The sequence below is a fragment of the Blennius ocellaris genome, assembly GCF_963422515.1.
Source record: "Blennius ocellaris genome assembly, chromosome: 3".
NCBI lineage: Eukaryota > Metazoa > Chordata > Actinopteri > Blenniiformes > Blenniidae > Blennius > Blennius ocellaris.
In genome coordinates this window covers 530,969-547,131 of record NC_137652.1, presented here as the reverse complement: position 1 = coordinate 547,131, position 16,163 = coordinate 530,969, and the positions used below count along the sequence as shown (strand labels likewise).

General features: G+C 50.4%; 1 protein-coding gene across 1 annotated transcript in view; it reads right to left on the bottom strand.

Moving 5' to 3' along the window:
* Positions 1–2,008: 2,008 nt before the first annotated feature.
* Positions 2,009–16,163, bottom strand: part of LOC308149120 (teneurin-3-like) — a gene marked incomplete at its 5' end in the record, with an annotated part of 143,922 nt that continues 129,767 nt past the window's right edge. Inside the window, 19 exon segments of the mRNA XM_080520782.1 lie at positions 2,009–3,336; positions 6,331–6,461; positions 7,539–7,663; positions 7,742–7,884; positions 7,964–8,074; positions 9,723–9,925; positions 10,039–10,220; positions 10,430–10,674; positions 12,440–12,784; positions 12,880–12,939; positions 13,019–13,216; positions 13,285–13,296; positions 13,405–13,416; positions 13,485–13,496; positions 13,605–13,616; positions 13,725–13,736; positions 13,845–13,856; positions 13,965–13,976; positions 14,045–14,096. Coding sequence (XP_080376908.1) covers positions 2,581–3,336; positions 6,331–6,461; positions 7,539–7,663; positions 7,742–7,884; positions 7,964–8,074; positions 9,723–9,925; positions 10,039–10,220; positions 10,430–10,674; positions 12,440–12,784; positions 12,880–12,939; positions 13,019–13,216; positions 13,285–13,296; positions 13,405–13,416; positions 13,485–13,496; positions 13,605–13,616; positions 13,725–13,736; positions 13,845–13,856; positions 13,965–13,976; positions 14,045–14,096 — 2,635 coding nt within the window. The 3' untranslated portion in view covers positions 2,009–2,580.

The following is a 16,163-nucleotide window of genomic DNA, read 5'->3' as shown; positions in this document are numbered from 1 at the left end:
GGTCCAGTCCAGTCCGGTCCACTCTGGTCCAGTCCAGTCCGGTCCGGTCCAGTCCGGCCCAGTCCAGTCTGGTCCGGTTCAGTCCGGCCCGGCCCGGTCCGGTCCGGTGGTGGAGGTGGTCGTAGTGGTGGTGGTGGCGTAGTAATAGCAGTTGTAGTGGTTCAGGTAAATAGTATGTAAACACTTTTTTGTAACTTTTCTTTTGTTTCCCCTTTTTCTCAGAAGCAAATGCAAGTTTATAAAAACAAACCCCCAAAAAATAAAAACAGAAAATCATTCTTTTTTTTTCACCTTCATACAAATGTAAGTCTTTTTTGTGCCTGTTTCTCTTGGAGAGTCCAGAACAGTTCCACAAGTCCATTGAATGGCTTCAGACCCCGACCCGGACCAGGTCTTCACCTGGAGCGCCGACGGCGGTGGCGTCCACCGGTACGGCGGTGGTGTCCATCGGGACGGCGGCGGCGTCCACCGGGACGGCGGCGGCGCCCACCGGGGCGGCAGTGGCGTCCACCAGTACAGCGGTGGCGTCCATCGGGACGGCGGTGGCATCCACTGGGACGGCGGCGGCGTCCACCGGGACGGCGGCGGCGCCCACCGGGGTGGCGGCGGCGCCCACCGGGGTGGCGGCGGCGCCCACCGGTACGGCGGTAGCGATGGCGCCCACCGGGGCGGCGGTGGCGTCCACCAGTACGGCGGTGGCGTCCACCGGGATGGCGGTGGCGTCCACCGGGACGGCGGCGGCGTCCACCGGGACGGCGGCGGCGCCCACCGGGGCGGCGGCGGTGGCGTCCACCAGTACGGCGGTGGCGTCCACCGGGATGGCGGTGGCGTCCACCGGGACGGCGGTGGGGGTGGCGCCCACCGGGACGGTGGTGGCGTCCACCGGAACGGTGGCGTCCATCAGGACGGCGGTGGCGTCCACCAGTATGGCGGTGGCGTCCACCAGGATGGCAGGGGGGGTGGTGTCCACCGGGACGGCGGTGGGGGTGGCGCCCACCGGTACGGTGGTGGCGGTGGCGTCCACCAGGACGGCGTGGGGGTGGCGTCCACCAGGACGGCGGTGGTGTCCACCGGTACGGCGGTGGCGGTGGCGCCCACCGGGACGGCGGTGGGGGTGGCGTCCACCGGGACGGCGGTGGGGGTGGCGCCCACCAGGACGGCGGTGGCGTCCACTGGTACGGTGGTGGCGGTGGCGCCCACCAGGATGGCAGTGGCGTCCACTGGTACGGTGGTGGCGGTGGCGCCCACCGGGACGGCGGTGGCGTCCACTGGTACGGTGGTGGCGGTGGCGCCCACCAGGATGGCAGTGGCGTCCACTGGTACGGTGGTGGCGGTGGCGCCCACCAGGACGGCGGTGGCGTCCACTGGTACGGTGGTGGCGGTGGCGCCCACCAGGATGGCGGTGGCGTCCACCTCTAAATGCTTGTGGGCTCCTCTGGTTTGGCGGCTGTAGAAAACGCCGGCGCTTCGGCTCGTTGAGTCTCTACGTCCCACTGGAGGACAGCGAGCGAGGACACTGCGCAGTCAGGTTAAGCCCCGCCTACCTGGGAGAAGGGGAGGAGCATGCGAGCAGGCTGTTCGAAGGCAGACGACGAGGCGAGAGAGAGAGAGAGAGAGAGAGAAGGAATGAAGGAAGGAACAAAAGAAGGATGGAAGGATGGATGGATAGAAAGAAAGAAAGCAGGAAAGAAAGAAAGAAAGAACGAAAGTACGAAAGAAAGAACGAAAGTACGAAAGAAGGAAAGAAAGAACGAAAGTACGAAAGAAAGAACGAAAGAAGGAAAGAAAGAAAGAAAGAAGGAAAGAAAGAACGAAAGTACGAAAGAAAGAAAGAAAGAAAGAAGGAAAGAAAGAACGAAAGTACGAAAGAAAGAAGGAAAGAAAGAAAGAAAGAAAGAAGGAAAGAAAGAAAGAAGGAAAGAAAGAAAGAAAGAAGGAAAGAAAGAAAGAAAGAAAGAAAGAAAGAAAGAAAGAAAGAAGGAAAGAAAGAAAGAAAGAAAGAAAGAAAGAAAGAAAGAAAGAAGGAAAGAAAGAAAGAAAGAAAGAAAGGCATTGTCCAGATGAACCAGGATCAGGAGGTTCTGGTGTTTCAGCTCTCTTGGTTCTAGTTGATTGATTCTAGATCGTGTTCTAACATCCTGGTTCTAGTTGACTGTTCCATCATTGATTATAGATCCTGGTTCTAGTTGGTTGTTCCATCATTGATTATAGATCCTGGTTCTAGTTGACTGTTCCATCATTGATTATAGACCCTGGTTCTAGTTGGTTGTTCCATCATTGATTATAGATCCTGGTTCTAGTGACTGTTCCATCATTGATTATAGATCCTGGTTCTAGTTGACTGTTCCATCATTGATTATAGATCCTGGTTCTAGTTGGTTGTTCCATCATTGATTATAGATCCTGGTTCTAGTTGACTGTTCCATCATTGATTATAGATCCTGGTTCTAGTTGGTTGTTCCATCATTGATTATAGATCCTGGTTCCAGAAGGTTTGCAGACGGCGGGTTTCAGTTCCTCCCTGTGTGAAACCGCCGCTAGCCGGTGGCTAGCCTGCGCGGTTGCCCCGCCGCCGGCGTGTTACCTGCGGCCGATCTCGCTCTGGCGCAGGAACTGGATGTTGTTGGCGCTGTCGGCCAGCTCGGGGTACTGCTCTATGGACAGGACGTAGTAGCCGTCGTAGCCCAGCACCTTGCCGCCGCTGAGCAGCTGGCGCTTCTCGCCCTCCGTCCACAGCCGCACGCCCTCCTCGCCGTCCCTCACCCGCTGCTGCTCGCGGGCCCAGGCGCTCGCCAGCGCCCTCTGCCGGGCGTGCTCCAGGATCCGCGCCTTCTCCTCGTCCAGCGTGGTGCCGTAGCGCACGTGCAGCGCCAGGGCGCCGTGCTGCAGCTCCACGTCGGCGAAGCGCCGCGTCCTGCCGTTCATCACGGTGGTGGACTGCGACACGGTGACGTTGACGCCGTTCTCCAGCGCCTTGCGGCCCGAGGTGAGCCGCAGCGCGCTCAGGTCGTTCTCCGGCAGGCTGGTCTTGATGAAGTAGTGCGTGTCGCGTCCCTCCGCCGTGAAGTGCAGGTCCTCCAGGTAGAAGGCGTTGTTCAGGACCGCCGCCACCTTGATGCAGTCCTCGTTGGCGATGTTGAGCGCGTTGGTGACCACGCGGCCCTGGACCACCGCCAGCATCACGCCCTTCCCGATCAGGGACTTGACGGTGGCGAACCACAGCCAGGGCTTGGCCCGGTCGCCGTGGCGACGGCTCAGCTGGATCTCCGGCATGCGCTCGAAGGACAGGAAGGCCCGGGACTGACGAGTCACTTCCTGCTGGACGCCGGAGATGGACTGGGAGACAAAGAGGTCCACAGGTCAGAACCGGACCACGTCCCAGTTACAGTTACTGTCCAGTACTTCACTACTGCGTTCTACTCTCTGGGATCTGAACACGCTTCAAGTTTCCTCGGCAGTTTTCTACATCCAACAAGGTTCTACCGTCACTTTCTTCATTTACTTCCTCTGACTCTTCTGAGGAGCTTGGTCTAATCTGTAGTTACTGTGTAATCTGTAGTTACTGTGTAATCTGTAGTTACTGTCTAATCTGTAGTTACTGTGTAATCTGTAGTTACTGTGTAATCTGTAATTACAGCGTAATCTGTAATTACAGCGTATTCTGTAGTTACTGTGTAATCTGTAATTACAGCGTAATCTGTAATTACAGCGTATTCTGTAGTTACTGTGTAATCTGTAGTTACAGCGTAATCTGTAATTACAGCGTATTCTGTAGTTACTGTGTAATCTGTAGTTACAGCGTAATCTGTAATTACAGCGTATTCTGTAGTTACTGTGTAATCTGTAATTACAGCGTAATCTGTAGTTACTGTGTAATCTGTAGTTACAACCTAATCTGTAGTTACTGTGTAATCTGTAGTTACAACCTAATCTGTAGTTACTGTGTAATCTGTAGTTAGTGTAATCTGTACTTCATTTGTATTTCCTGTGTAATCTGTGTAAGAACAGGTTTCAGTACAAACCAGGTGACAGTGACTCTCGGGTGATTCGCCAGCGAGCCGGAGAATCTGCTTTAATCTGCTTTGATCTGCTTCACTCAGCTTTGATCTGTTTTAATCTGCTTTAATCCACTTGAATCTGTTTTAATCCGCTTTAATCTGTTTTAATCTGTTTTAATCTGCTTTAATCCGCTTTAATCTGCTTTAATCTGTTTTAATCTGCTTTAATCTGTTTTAATCGACTTTAATCTGTTTTAATCTGTTTTAATCCGCTTTAATCCGCTTTAATCCAGAGGAAGAAGTCGCCGTCGTTCCCCTGGATGACGTCAGTGGCTTTATATTGTTGCGTTGCGATGAAGCATCATGCAGTACTGCAGTGGTCCCCAGGGGGCGCCAGCACACGGCGGTCTGGAGGCAGATCCTGGTCTTTGCTGCATTTTGGACCACATGAAAGCCTTTATTGCATTTTATTGAAGAAGTGGAATTCAGACGACACGGCGACGATATTTTGGTTTAACTGAGCTTGTTTTGTTTTTTAACCCCCCCAAACCCCCCCCCCCCCCACGACTCCTGCCACTGAAGAGAACCAAGCTTTCATTGGGGATTCGAAGTTTTCATGGGGTGTTTGTGACACGAGCAAAAGAATTTCTTGAAAAATAATTAACCCAGTGGGGGGGGGGGGGGGGGGCTGTTCTGGTCTGATGTTGAAATAATGAATTTGAATTGAAATATGATTAAAAGCAGCAGGCGTCAACGTGACTGGGGAAGTGATCAGTGATTTCTGGTTTTATCACTCTTTGTTCTGCAGCTATTTATTTATTGATTTATTGATTTAAAACTTCCAGATAAGTCATATAACTGTGTGTTTTAATAAAGTATTGCTTTCTTTAATTTCCTGTGCTGCCTGCCGCGTGTCGGTATTCAGCTGAAGATCAAAGTGATGGGAGGCGACGTACGTGAACGTAAGTGAATATAAATGAATATAAGTGAATATAAAATAATATACATAAATATAAAAGAATGTAAAAGAATATAAATAAATATAAAACAATATCAAAGAATATAAAATAATATAAATGAATATAAAAGAATATCAATGAATATAAATTAATATAAATGAATATAAAAGAATATAAATAAATATAAAAGAATATAAAAGAATATAAATGAATATAAATAATATAAAAAAATATAAAAGAATATTAAAGAATATTAAAGAATATAAATAATATAAAAGAATATAAAAGAATATAAATGAATATAAAAGAATATAAAAGAATATTAAAGAATGTAAATAATATAAAAGAATATAAAAGAATATAAACGAATATTAAATAATATTAAAGAAAATAAATAACATAAAAGAATATAAAAGAATATAAAATAATATTAAAGAATATAAAAGAATATAAAAGATATATAGAATATAAAAGAATATAAAAGAAAAGACCGTCAGCGCCGCCATGAGGCGTCAGACGGTCCTGCGGCGGCGAGCAGGACTGCAGACCGGAGGCTTTATCTTCACCGCCTCTCCTCCTTTCCTTTCTCGTTTTCCTCACATCATTTCCTCCTACGTTCCCTTTTTACCCTCCATTTCCCGCTTTGTGCCGTTTCTCTGGACGAGAGGAAACGACTGCATTTCATCTTTCATTCGCTTGTTTTCTCACTTTCTGCTGCTTCGTTTTCACTTTGAACCTCATTGAGCTTCTTGATTTTCCTCCTCATTTCACACCTTTATCTTATTTTATCACGTCTACTTAACATTTGCTCGCCTCGCTTTTCTGTATTTGAAGTTTCCTCATAATGTTTCCTCATTTTCAAAACTGAAAAAAAAACCTGCTTATTTTTCTCACTGATGGCAAATGAAATGACACGTTTAATATTTTGTTGCCGAGCCGTGGATAAACGACGTCGTTCACATTTTCACAGCAGGTCGTCTTTCCTAACATCCTGCCCACCATTCCGACCTCACATTTACTTTAGAACTATTACATTTCCTCTTTGGTGTTGCTCTGTATGTACGGCTGGAACGTTTGCTACGTGTTCAAAAGAAACGTACGTGAGTCTTAATGTGACTGATTTTGATTAATAAAAGAAAGACTGATTGTAAAGACTGACGTGTCGTTGTTTGATGGAAGCCGTTGATTGTAACGTTGTTCTATTGTTATACGTCCCAATAAACTCATTTAAGAGAAGAAAGAGAACAGAAGTGATGATTGTGGAGACGGAATCAGCCTGACGTGTGTCGACCACTTTGTGTTTCCAGATGTTTTCCAGATGTTTTCCTGAACCCGTGGTCACTTCGTGTTGCAGCTGCAGGTGAACGACTCACCGGCAGGTCGTCCCACAGCTGGCTCTTCTTCATCTCCAGCGACGGCTGCGTCAGGTCGAACTTGGGGATGGGGAACCCCGGGATGGCGTTGTGAAGGTGGAACCCAAACGTCACCAGCCAGATGTTCACATCTGCACAGAAGCCCTGAATTAACTGGAGACTGCAAATGAGACACGAAGGAGATCTCGTCTGTTTTGTTTTGTATTCATATGAAACAGCAGACGAAGCGCCGCTGCTCCCTGAATAAACATCAATGCGCCGCTGCAGCGCCGAGCTGCAAAAACTCCTGTTGCACTTTGTAATGGACCATAACATCTTTGCTACGTTACTTGAGAAATGGAAAACAAAACTTTATTGGCACAACGTGCAGCATTCCCAACGCGCAGCATTCAGCATTCCCAACACGCAGCATTCCCAACATTCAGCATTCCCAACGCGCAGCATTCAGCATTCCCAACGTGCAGCATTCAGCATTCCCAACGCGCAGCATTCCCAACATTCAGCATTCCCAACGTGCAGCATTCCCAACGCGCAGCATTCAGCATTCCCAACGCGCAGCATTCAGCATTCCCAACGTGCAGCATTCAGCATTCCCAACACGCAGCATTCCCAACGCGCAGCATTCAGCATTCCCAACACGCAGCATTCCCAACATTCAGCATTCCCAACTCGCAGCATTCCCAACGCGCAGCATTCAGCATTCCCAACACGCAGCATTCCCAACGTGCAGCATTCCCAACGTGCAGCATTCCCAACGTGCAGCATTTCCAACGTGCAGCATTTCCAACGTGCAGCATTCCCAACATTCAGCATTCCCAACGTGCAGCATTCCCAACATGCAGCATTCCCAACGTGCAGCATTTCCAACGTGCAGCATTCCCAACTCGCAGCATTCCCAACGTGCAGCATTCCCAACGTGCAGCATTCCCAACGTGCAGCATTCCCAACATGCAGCATTCCCAACGTGCAGCATTCCCAACGTGCAGCATTCCCAACATGCAGCATTCCCAACGTGCAGCATTCCCAACGTGCAGCATTTCCAACGTGCAGCATTTCCAACGTGCAGCATTCCCAACTCGCAGCATTCCCAACGTGCAGCATTCCCAACGTGCAGCATTCCCAACGTGCAGCATTCCCAGCATGCTCCTTGGCTATGTGTGTGGTGAGGTCCTGTGCCTCAGTGCACCACCTTGTGGTCGGTTCAGTACCTGTGACGTACTCTTTGACCTGGTGGATCTTGCTGACCGGGTTGTTGCTGCGGAACATGTAGAGGTTGAAGGGTTGGGGGTCTTTGCCCACCCGGGTCCAGGTGCTGATGTCGGGCGTGGTCCACCTGGGTAAGACCAACACGACAGGCCATCAGAGCGCCGTCCACGCCGCTCACGCTCTCCCCTGTCGGGGTCGACCCTACCTGCCGGCGGGGATGTCGTAGTCTCTGTCTCCGAAGTGCAGCAGCCGTGTGAGAGGGTCGTACAGACCCCCGTGGAAACCGATCACCAGCACAAAGTCTGGGTTGGAGTCAAAGTACACCTCGCCGTACGCCGTGTACTGGACCTGCAAACACACGTTGATGATGCGATACGGAGCCACGAGGCAGGCCGGTAACAGATCACGTGCTCGTGGCGCCGCAGACCTGTTTGAGCAGCAGGCCGTTGTTGCTGAAGACGGCCAGCGGAGTCCCGGTGTTGTCGCACGCAATGTAGAACTCCTCGCCGCTGCTGATCTCCATCGCAAACACGTGGCCCTGCAGGACAGCAAACGTCACAATCACACACATGATGAAGCTCTTCATTATGACCTGCGGGAGGGAGGGAGGGAGGGAGGGAGGGAGGGAGGGAGGGAGGATCCCGGAGGGAAGAGCGGCTGTTATTGACTCTCCTGCTGCTGCAGCTTCACCACAAACCTGCTTCAGTCTGGGGGATTTGAACGGCGCAGTGTTTGTACGGCCGCCACGCCGTCCAACATGGAGGCTTTTTCTCTCAAAAAGGTCACGTCTCTTTCTATGGAATTCTCTTCACACGTGTCACATCGTCTCGTTCGGCAGGATCTTGTGCTTCTGATCTGCTGCTTTTGTGGCTCAGAGTCACGGTTTGGTCGCAGGCGCCACTTGTTGTGTCGCGGCGGTTTTTCAGCAGTTTTGTTCTTTTTCCAATGTGTCTCATGAGAGGAGGGAGGAGGCGGGATTCTCTGTCCACAACTTTGATGACTAATAAAAATGAAACTGCTCAACTAGTCAAAAAGTTGTACTGAAGAGTCTCCTCTCTCATTTAATTGTGTTTTGAAGCCGATACGATATTCGCCATCAGAGGAGATAGCGTTAGCGAGATTACTGAGAGCCTTTGTTGGGTGAAAATCTTATTTTGAAAGGCAAATTGCGGACTTCCTGTTGGATTTAGGTCAGAGGTATCGTTTATTGATTTTTACGTCTTGATGAGAAGAACAATTGAGTTTTGGTTTGATCTCTCTATGACATTCCTCCAGGCCATGGTGGCCATTGTAGTGTTTTTAGGTGGCCGCTTGAGTATTTCTAGGTGGCGCTAGAGAGCACATTTTGGCACTCTGGGGGTTAATGTTTACATTTTCTTAAATCTTTCCCAACTCTTAATGAGCATGTCAGATTTGTTGAGTTTTTGAGCGATTTCAGGGGGTCAGTCATTGTTATGAAATGTCTAAAAGCTAATACATTTCATAAATGCTTGTGGATCAGATGGCTGATCAACAAGCAAACTGACAATCATGCATGTTAAAATATATTGAAACAATAATACATATTGTACTTTACCTATGTGAGACTGCTGAGTTAGCACTTTAACAGGGTCAGGGCATCAATTTCCAATTAGTATATGTACAAATACCGTATATCCCAAAACACATTTATATGTTACTGTTTACTTAAAAATACAAGACATTCCCAGGAGTTTTTGTACAAACTCCAGCTCAAGTGGTTAGAGTATTTTCTAGAAGTATTTAAAATCCTCAAAGCTGCACTTGAACTAAACCCAGACTGATGTTTGATGTTTATTAATTCATTAATTCATGTTTTTATTATTTTGCTGATCGTGGAGAGAAACAGTTTCACCAAAAGCTAAAAGGACGTTATAAAAAAATCCTTTAATTTAAATATAGTTTCTGTGTGCTGAGTCGACAGTAATTCTGTGCTTTTCCCTCAATAAATATCATTACAAGCTTCAGTCTTCAGGACAAAAACAACGTGATTAATCACAATTAATTACAGAAACTTGCACTAATATATAATTGGTGGTGGAAATGATCCTTGTGCTCAATATGGCACATTCACAGTCGCCTGGTGAAAACAGGGGTTGCTGGTTCAAATGCCCCGTCCGTCCAAACAGCCTAATAAATGAAGCGAAGGCTCAGGAGCGGCAGCCGACCTGCAGGTCGTAGTAGAAGGAGGTGATCTCGGAGCTGGAGTGGTTGTAGACGTGGGTGATCCTGGTGGGGTAGTTCAGGTCCGCGTAGAAGAACTGCAGGTGTTGGCCCAGACTGTTCCTGGACGCCACCCGCCGCCCCAGACCGTCGTACCGGTACTGGATGGTCCAGCTAGCTGCTTTGCTGTACACGCGAACCAGGAGGCCTGAATACAGAGGAGGAGGAGGAGGAGGAGGAGGAGGAGAAAGCAGAACTCCTCACCACGTTGCTTCTGGTGTGACCACCATGAACCACGGAGGGAATATTTGATCGTCTTACCTTTGGAGTTGTACTCGAAGATCTCGGCTCCCCTCTGCCTCAGGAAGCCGTCCTCGTCCAGCCGGTACTGGACGTCCCCCAGACGGGTGATCCGGTCTCTCAGGTCGTAGCGTAGCGGCGTCAGACGTCCACTGTTCCCCGGGTTCAGCAGGTGCAGGTTCCCATTCAGGTCATAATTGTACCTGAAGGACCAACATGGCGTCAGCAGCTGGCATCAGCAGAACGTGTGTTTGTTTCTCAGGTACGGTGGTGCAGCTGTGGTGAGTCGCCGTCGCCTCGACAAGCTGATTGAACGACCCTTGTGGTAGAGCGTGGTACTGCAGGACCGGACAGACAAAGAACTAGAAAAAGCTGTTGAGTAAAACGTTGTGACTCATGAACGCCGACCGACCTCCACATCATCTTCTCGTTGAGCGAGACGGTCTGCAGCTGCCCGTCCACGTCGTACTCGTAGCCGTACTTGGTGGTGTTGGCAAACGGTCCGATTTTGATCTCCCTCTTGGTGACCCGGCCCATGTTGTCGTACTGGATGGTGATCCAATACATGAGGGAGCGGAAGATCTCGTACTGGATCTCCTTGATGCGGCCGTGCTGGTCGAAGTGTTTGGTGTAGGTCATCACCGCCGTGGAGATGATCTGAGGGAGAAGAGCCCAGCGACCAACATCAACCGTTGGCCTCACACACAACCAAAGAGTTCAGAAGCACAGACGAAGCTTCGGGGATCAGAAGCCTCCGCAGGTTGGAGCAGAAATTTGTGATCCGTGAATTACGTTGATATCAGAACCCGATAGCGACACTGTATCGGATCGGCTCCGTCCCGACCTTCAGCGTATTGATAAGCGTTAATAAGCCGTGTTGTGTTTCCAGGTGGAGTCGCTCGGTGTCAGTAGTTCTGTAGGAAGCAATCGGTCAGTGTAGGACCAGTGGAGTCGCTCGGTGTCAGTAGTTCTGTAGGAAGCAATCGGTCAGTGTAGGACCAGTGGAGTCGCTCGGTGTCAGTAGTTCTGTAGGAAGCAATCGGTCAGTGTAGGACCAGTGGAGTCGCTCGGTGTCAGTAGTTCTGTAGGAAGCAATCGGTCAGTGTAGGACCAGTGGAGTCGCTCGGTGTCAGTAGTTCTGTAGGAAGCAATCGGTCAGTGTAGGACCAGTGGAGTCGCTCGGTGTCAGTAGTTCTGTAGGAAGCAATCGGTCAGTGTAGGACCAGTGGAGTCGCTCGGTGTCAGTAGTTCTGTAGGAAGCAATCGGTCAGTGTAGGACCAGTGGAGTCGCTCGGTGTCAGTAGTTCTGTAGGAAGCAATCGGTCAGTGTAGGACCAGTGGAGTCGCTCGGTGTCAGTAGTTCTGTAGGAAGCAATCGGTCAGTGTAGGACCAGTGGAGTCGCTCGGTGTCAGTAGTTCTGTAGGAAGCAATCGGTCAGTGTAGGACCAGTGGAGTCGCTCGGTGTCAGTAGTTCTGTAGGAAGCAATCGGTCAGTGTAGGACCAGTGGAGTCGCTCGGTGTCAGTAGTTCTGTAGGAAGCAATCGGTCAGTGTAGGACCAGTGGAGTCGCTCGGTGTCAGTAGTTCTGTAGGAAGCAATCGGTCAGTGTAGGACCAGTGGAGTCGCTCGGTGTCAGTAGTTCTGTAGGAAGCAATCGGTCAGTGTAGGACCAGTGGAGTCGCTCGGTGTCAGTAGTTCTGTAGGAAGCAATCGGTCAGTGTAGGACCAGTGGAGTCGCTCGGTGTCAGTAGTTCTGTAGGAAGCAATCGGTCAGTGTAGGACCAGTGGAGTCGCTCGGTGTCAGTAGTTCTGTAGGAAGCAATCGGTCAGTGTAGGACCAGTGGAGTCGCTCGGTGTCAGTAGTTCTGTAGGAAGCAATCGGTCAGTGTAGGACCAGTGGAGTCGCTCGGTGTCAGTAGTTCTGTAGGAAGCAATCGGTCAGTGTAGGACCAGTGGAGTCGCTCGGTGTCAGTAGTTCTGTAGGAAGCAATCGGTCAGTGTAGGACCAGTGGAGTCGCTCGGTGTCAGTAGTTCTGTAGGAAGCAATCGGTCAGTGTAGGACCAGTGGAGTCGCTCGGTGTCAGTAGTTCTGTAGGAAGCAATCGGTCAGTGTAGGACCAGTGGAGTCGCTCGGTGTCAGTAGTTCTGTAGGAAGCAATCGGTCAGTGTAGGACCAGTGGAGTCGCTCGGTGTCAGTAGTTCTGTAGGAAGCAATCGGTCAGTGTAGGACCAGTGGAGTCGCTCGGTTTCAGTAGTTCTGTAGGAAGCAATCGGTCAGTGTAGGACCAGTGGAGTCGCTCGGTGTCAGTAGTTCTGTAGGAAGCAATCGGTCAGTGTAGGACCAGTGGAGTCGCTCGGTGTCAGTAGTTCTGTAGGAAGCAATCGGTCAGTGTAGGACCAGTGGAGTCGCTGTGTGCTCACCTGGTTGATGTCATAATAAATGACTCCAAACTTCCCAAACTGCTCCACCTTCCCAGAAATGTCGTCGAACTGGTAGAGGTCGATGGGCAGCGGCGTCTCGTTGATGACGGCCTGCATGCTGGTGACCCTGAAGCTGTTGTCGTAGGTGTAGTCGAAGCGGGCGTTCACCATGCCGTCCTCGCTGAAGCGGAATATCTGGCGGTCCACCAGCGGGCCGATCTGGCGGTACCGGATGGAGCAGATGAAGCCCTCGCTCTGCAGGTTGACCGTCTTGAGCACGCCGGCAGTCTCGTCGTACGTGAAGCTGACCCGCGTGGAGTCGTAGAGGATCTCGGCCAGCTTGTTCTGGTGGGGGCGGACACAACACGGGTCACAGAGGGACGCCACGTATAAAACACGATGCCTCACCAGGACCGAAAGAAGAAAGAAGAAATCAGTACCTGTCTGCGGTATTTGTACAGGATCCGGCGGCCGGTGCCGAGATGGGCCACTCGGAGGAGCTGGAGAAAGACGGACAGGAAACAACGATCACTCATCGTCCCGGTGGTCCAGCAGGAGGTCCGGCTGGTCGACGCTCACCTGTCCGTCTTCAGAATAGTCCACCGTGACGGAGGCGTTGCTCTCCGGAGGGGTGTAGATGTTCCTGTAGTACCCGACGGAGCGGATGGTCTGCATGGTGTGTCGAGCCACGCTGGGCATGGTGACGGCCGACAGCCGGTCCCCCGAGTCGTAGTCCAAGATGTACTGGTGCTGGCTGTGCAGCAGCAAGACCATGGACTGAGGGGGACACAAGGCCGTCACAAACCAGGACCATGGACTGAGGGGGACACAAGGCCGTCACAAACCAAGACCATGGACTGAGGGGGACACAAGACCGTCACAAACCAAGACCATGGACTGAGGGGGACACAAGACCGTCACAAACCAGGACCATGGACTGAGGGGGACACAAGACCGTCACAAACCAGGACCATGGACTGAGGGGGACACAAGACCGTCACAAACCAGGACCATGGACTGAGGGGGACACAAGGCCGTCACAAACCAAGACCATGGACTGAGGGGGACACAAGACCGTCACAAACCAGGACCATGGACTGAGGGGGACACAAGGCCGTCACAAACCAGGACCATGGACTGAGGGGGACACAAGGCCGTCACAAACCAGGACCATGGACTGAGGGGGACACAAGGCCGTCACAAACCAGGACCATGGACTGAGGGGGACACAAGGCCGTCACAAACCAGGACCATGGACTGAGGGGGACACAAGGCCGTCACAAACCAGGACCATGGACTGAGGGGGACACAAGACCGTCACAAACCAAGACCATGGACTGAGGGGGACACAAGGCCGTCACAAACCAAGACCATGGACTGAGGGGGACACAAGGCCGTCACAAACCAGGACCATGGACTGAGGGGGACACAAGGCCGTCACAAACCAGGACCATGGACTGAGGGGGACACAAGGCCGTCACAAACCAGGACCATGGACTGAGGGGGACACAAGGCCATCACAAACCAGGACCATGGACTGAGGGGGACACAAGGCCGTCACAAACCAGGACCATGGACTGAGGGGGACACAAGGCCATCACAAACCAGGACCATGGACTGAGGGGGACACAAGGCCATCACAAACCAGGACCATGGACTGAGGGGGACACAAGATGTGGACTCAGAGAGCAGACGCCACGAAGTACGATCCAAGAACTTGATAGACGTTAATGTTAACGTCTCGTTCCAGAACCAAGAAGAGGTGACAGTTTTTGAATAAAAGCCAGTGCTGCTCCAAAGAGGTCTGAAGACCGTGAGAAGGACTGATCTGGTGACAGTCTATTGAACGTGAGATGCTCAGGATCAGAGAGAAAGATCGATGTGTAGAAGTCATTAAGTGTGACTTGACTGACAAGCCTCAGATGAGGCGACATTGAGGCTGAAACGTTGATGATTCCTTCATCAACTAATCACCTTTACATTCATCATTTGGTTCAAAGAACTCTGAATCATCAAAGCATCAAAGCTGTAACATTCATAGTTTCACTCTGTAGTCAATGTCATTCAAGACCTCTGGTTCCACTGGTTCCACTGGTTCTACTGGTGCCACTGATGCGACGCCTTTGTGACGCCAGTGTTTTATAGCAGAACTGCAGATTTCACATTTCAGTTCAGTTTGTTTGAGCAGGACCTGGATTCTGGGCTTTGCTTCCTCGTTCCTGTCCTCCACTTCTGTCCTTTCCTGTCCCCCGTCCTCTCTCTTCTGTCCTGTCCTTTCCTGTCCCCCGTCCTCTCTCTTCTGTCCTATCCTTTCCTGTCCCCCGTCCTCTCTCTTCTGTCCTATCCTTTCCTGTCCCCCGTCCTCTCTCTTCTGTCCTATCCTTTCCTGTCCCCCGTCCTCTCTCTTCTGTCCTATCCTTTCCTGTCCCCCGTCCTCTCTCTTCTGTCCTGACACGTTAACATGTTTTTTCACTTTTATTAAGACATGTTGTAATTTCTTATGATCACAGTGTCGCAAAATCCTCCAGGACAATCCAAAGAGGGTTTGAATTCTTTGTACATTTAAATACTGCTGCCCCCTGGAGGCTCCTCGGTTTCCTCCCAGGGGGCGGAGCTTCAGCTCTCAGGCTCCTCCCATGAGGTCCAGCAGGGAGGCCCAGTCTCTACTGTGAAGGTTCCTATTGAAGGAACCCTGAACTCGTCCTGCTGCTGTTCAGACTGAATCTTTCCTTTCACACTCAATATGTCACTGTTATCCCCCTTTAGTCACTAATACACCCCCCCCCCCTTTAGTCACTATTACACCCCCCCCCTTTAGTCACTATTACCCCCCCCCCCCCTTACAAAATACCTTCAGATGACTGTGATCGGTGGCATTTAAATCAAATTAAAGTGCCTCTCTGGACGAAAGAGCTCGTCGTCTATCTGAAGATCTGCTGACAGACGTTTGTATTCGACAGGGAAACTATTGAGATGCACCTGGTTTCTAACCTCCTATATTTAATTCTGTCCTCTGGTGAAATGGTGAATTCTGGTTTCTAACCTCCTATATTTAATTCTGTCCTCTGGTGAAATGGTGAATTCTGGTTTCTAACCTCCTATATTTAATTCTGTCCTCTGGTGAAATGGTGAAATGGTGAATTCTGGTTTCTAACCTCCTATATTTAATTCTGTCCTCTGGTGAAATGGTGAAATGGTGAATTCTGGTTTCTAACCTCCTATATTTAATTCTGTCCTCTGGTGAAATGGTGAGTTCTGGTTCTGGACGGTGGCGACGACCAGCCACTTCAAAGTGAAACGTGCTGAATCAGCGCTGCTCACAAACTGATCATTACAAACAATCACATGATGAATGATCCTGCAGGAAAACTGCACTTTCAATGAAATACTGCGTTTGGTGCAAAACCTGAACACGTTGATTCCTTTGAAAGGAAAATAAAGAAACAATAAAACCTTTGCTGGTTTCAGTTGAAGCTTCTCATGGTTTCTTCTTCTATTCTGCTAATTTGACGTTTTTCATCCGTTCTGCAGACGCTTTTTTAAACGAGGCTCTGTTATGTGTTGCTGCTGCTGTCATCCTCCACCCCTCCACCACTCCACCCTCCACCCCTCCATCACTGCTCTTCCTCTCTACCCGGCCTCTAATGAAGCTTCCCTCCATCCCTGGAGTCTTGTTTCCTCTGTCTGTCTCTTCCTCCTCCACCCTGCTCCACCCTCCTCCACC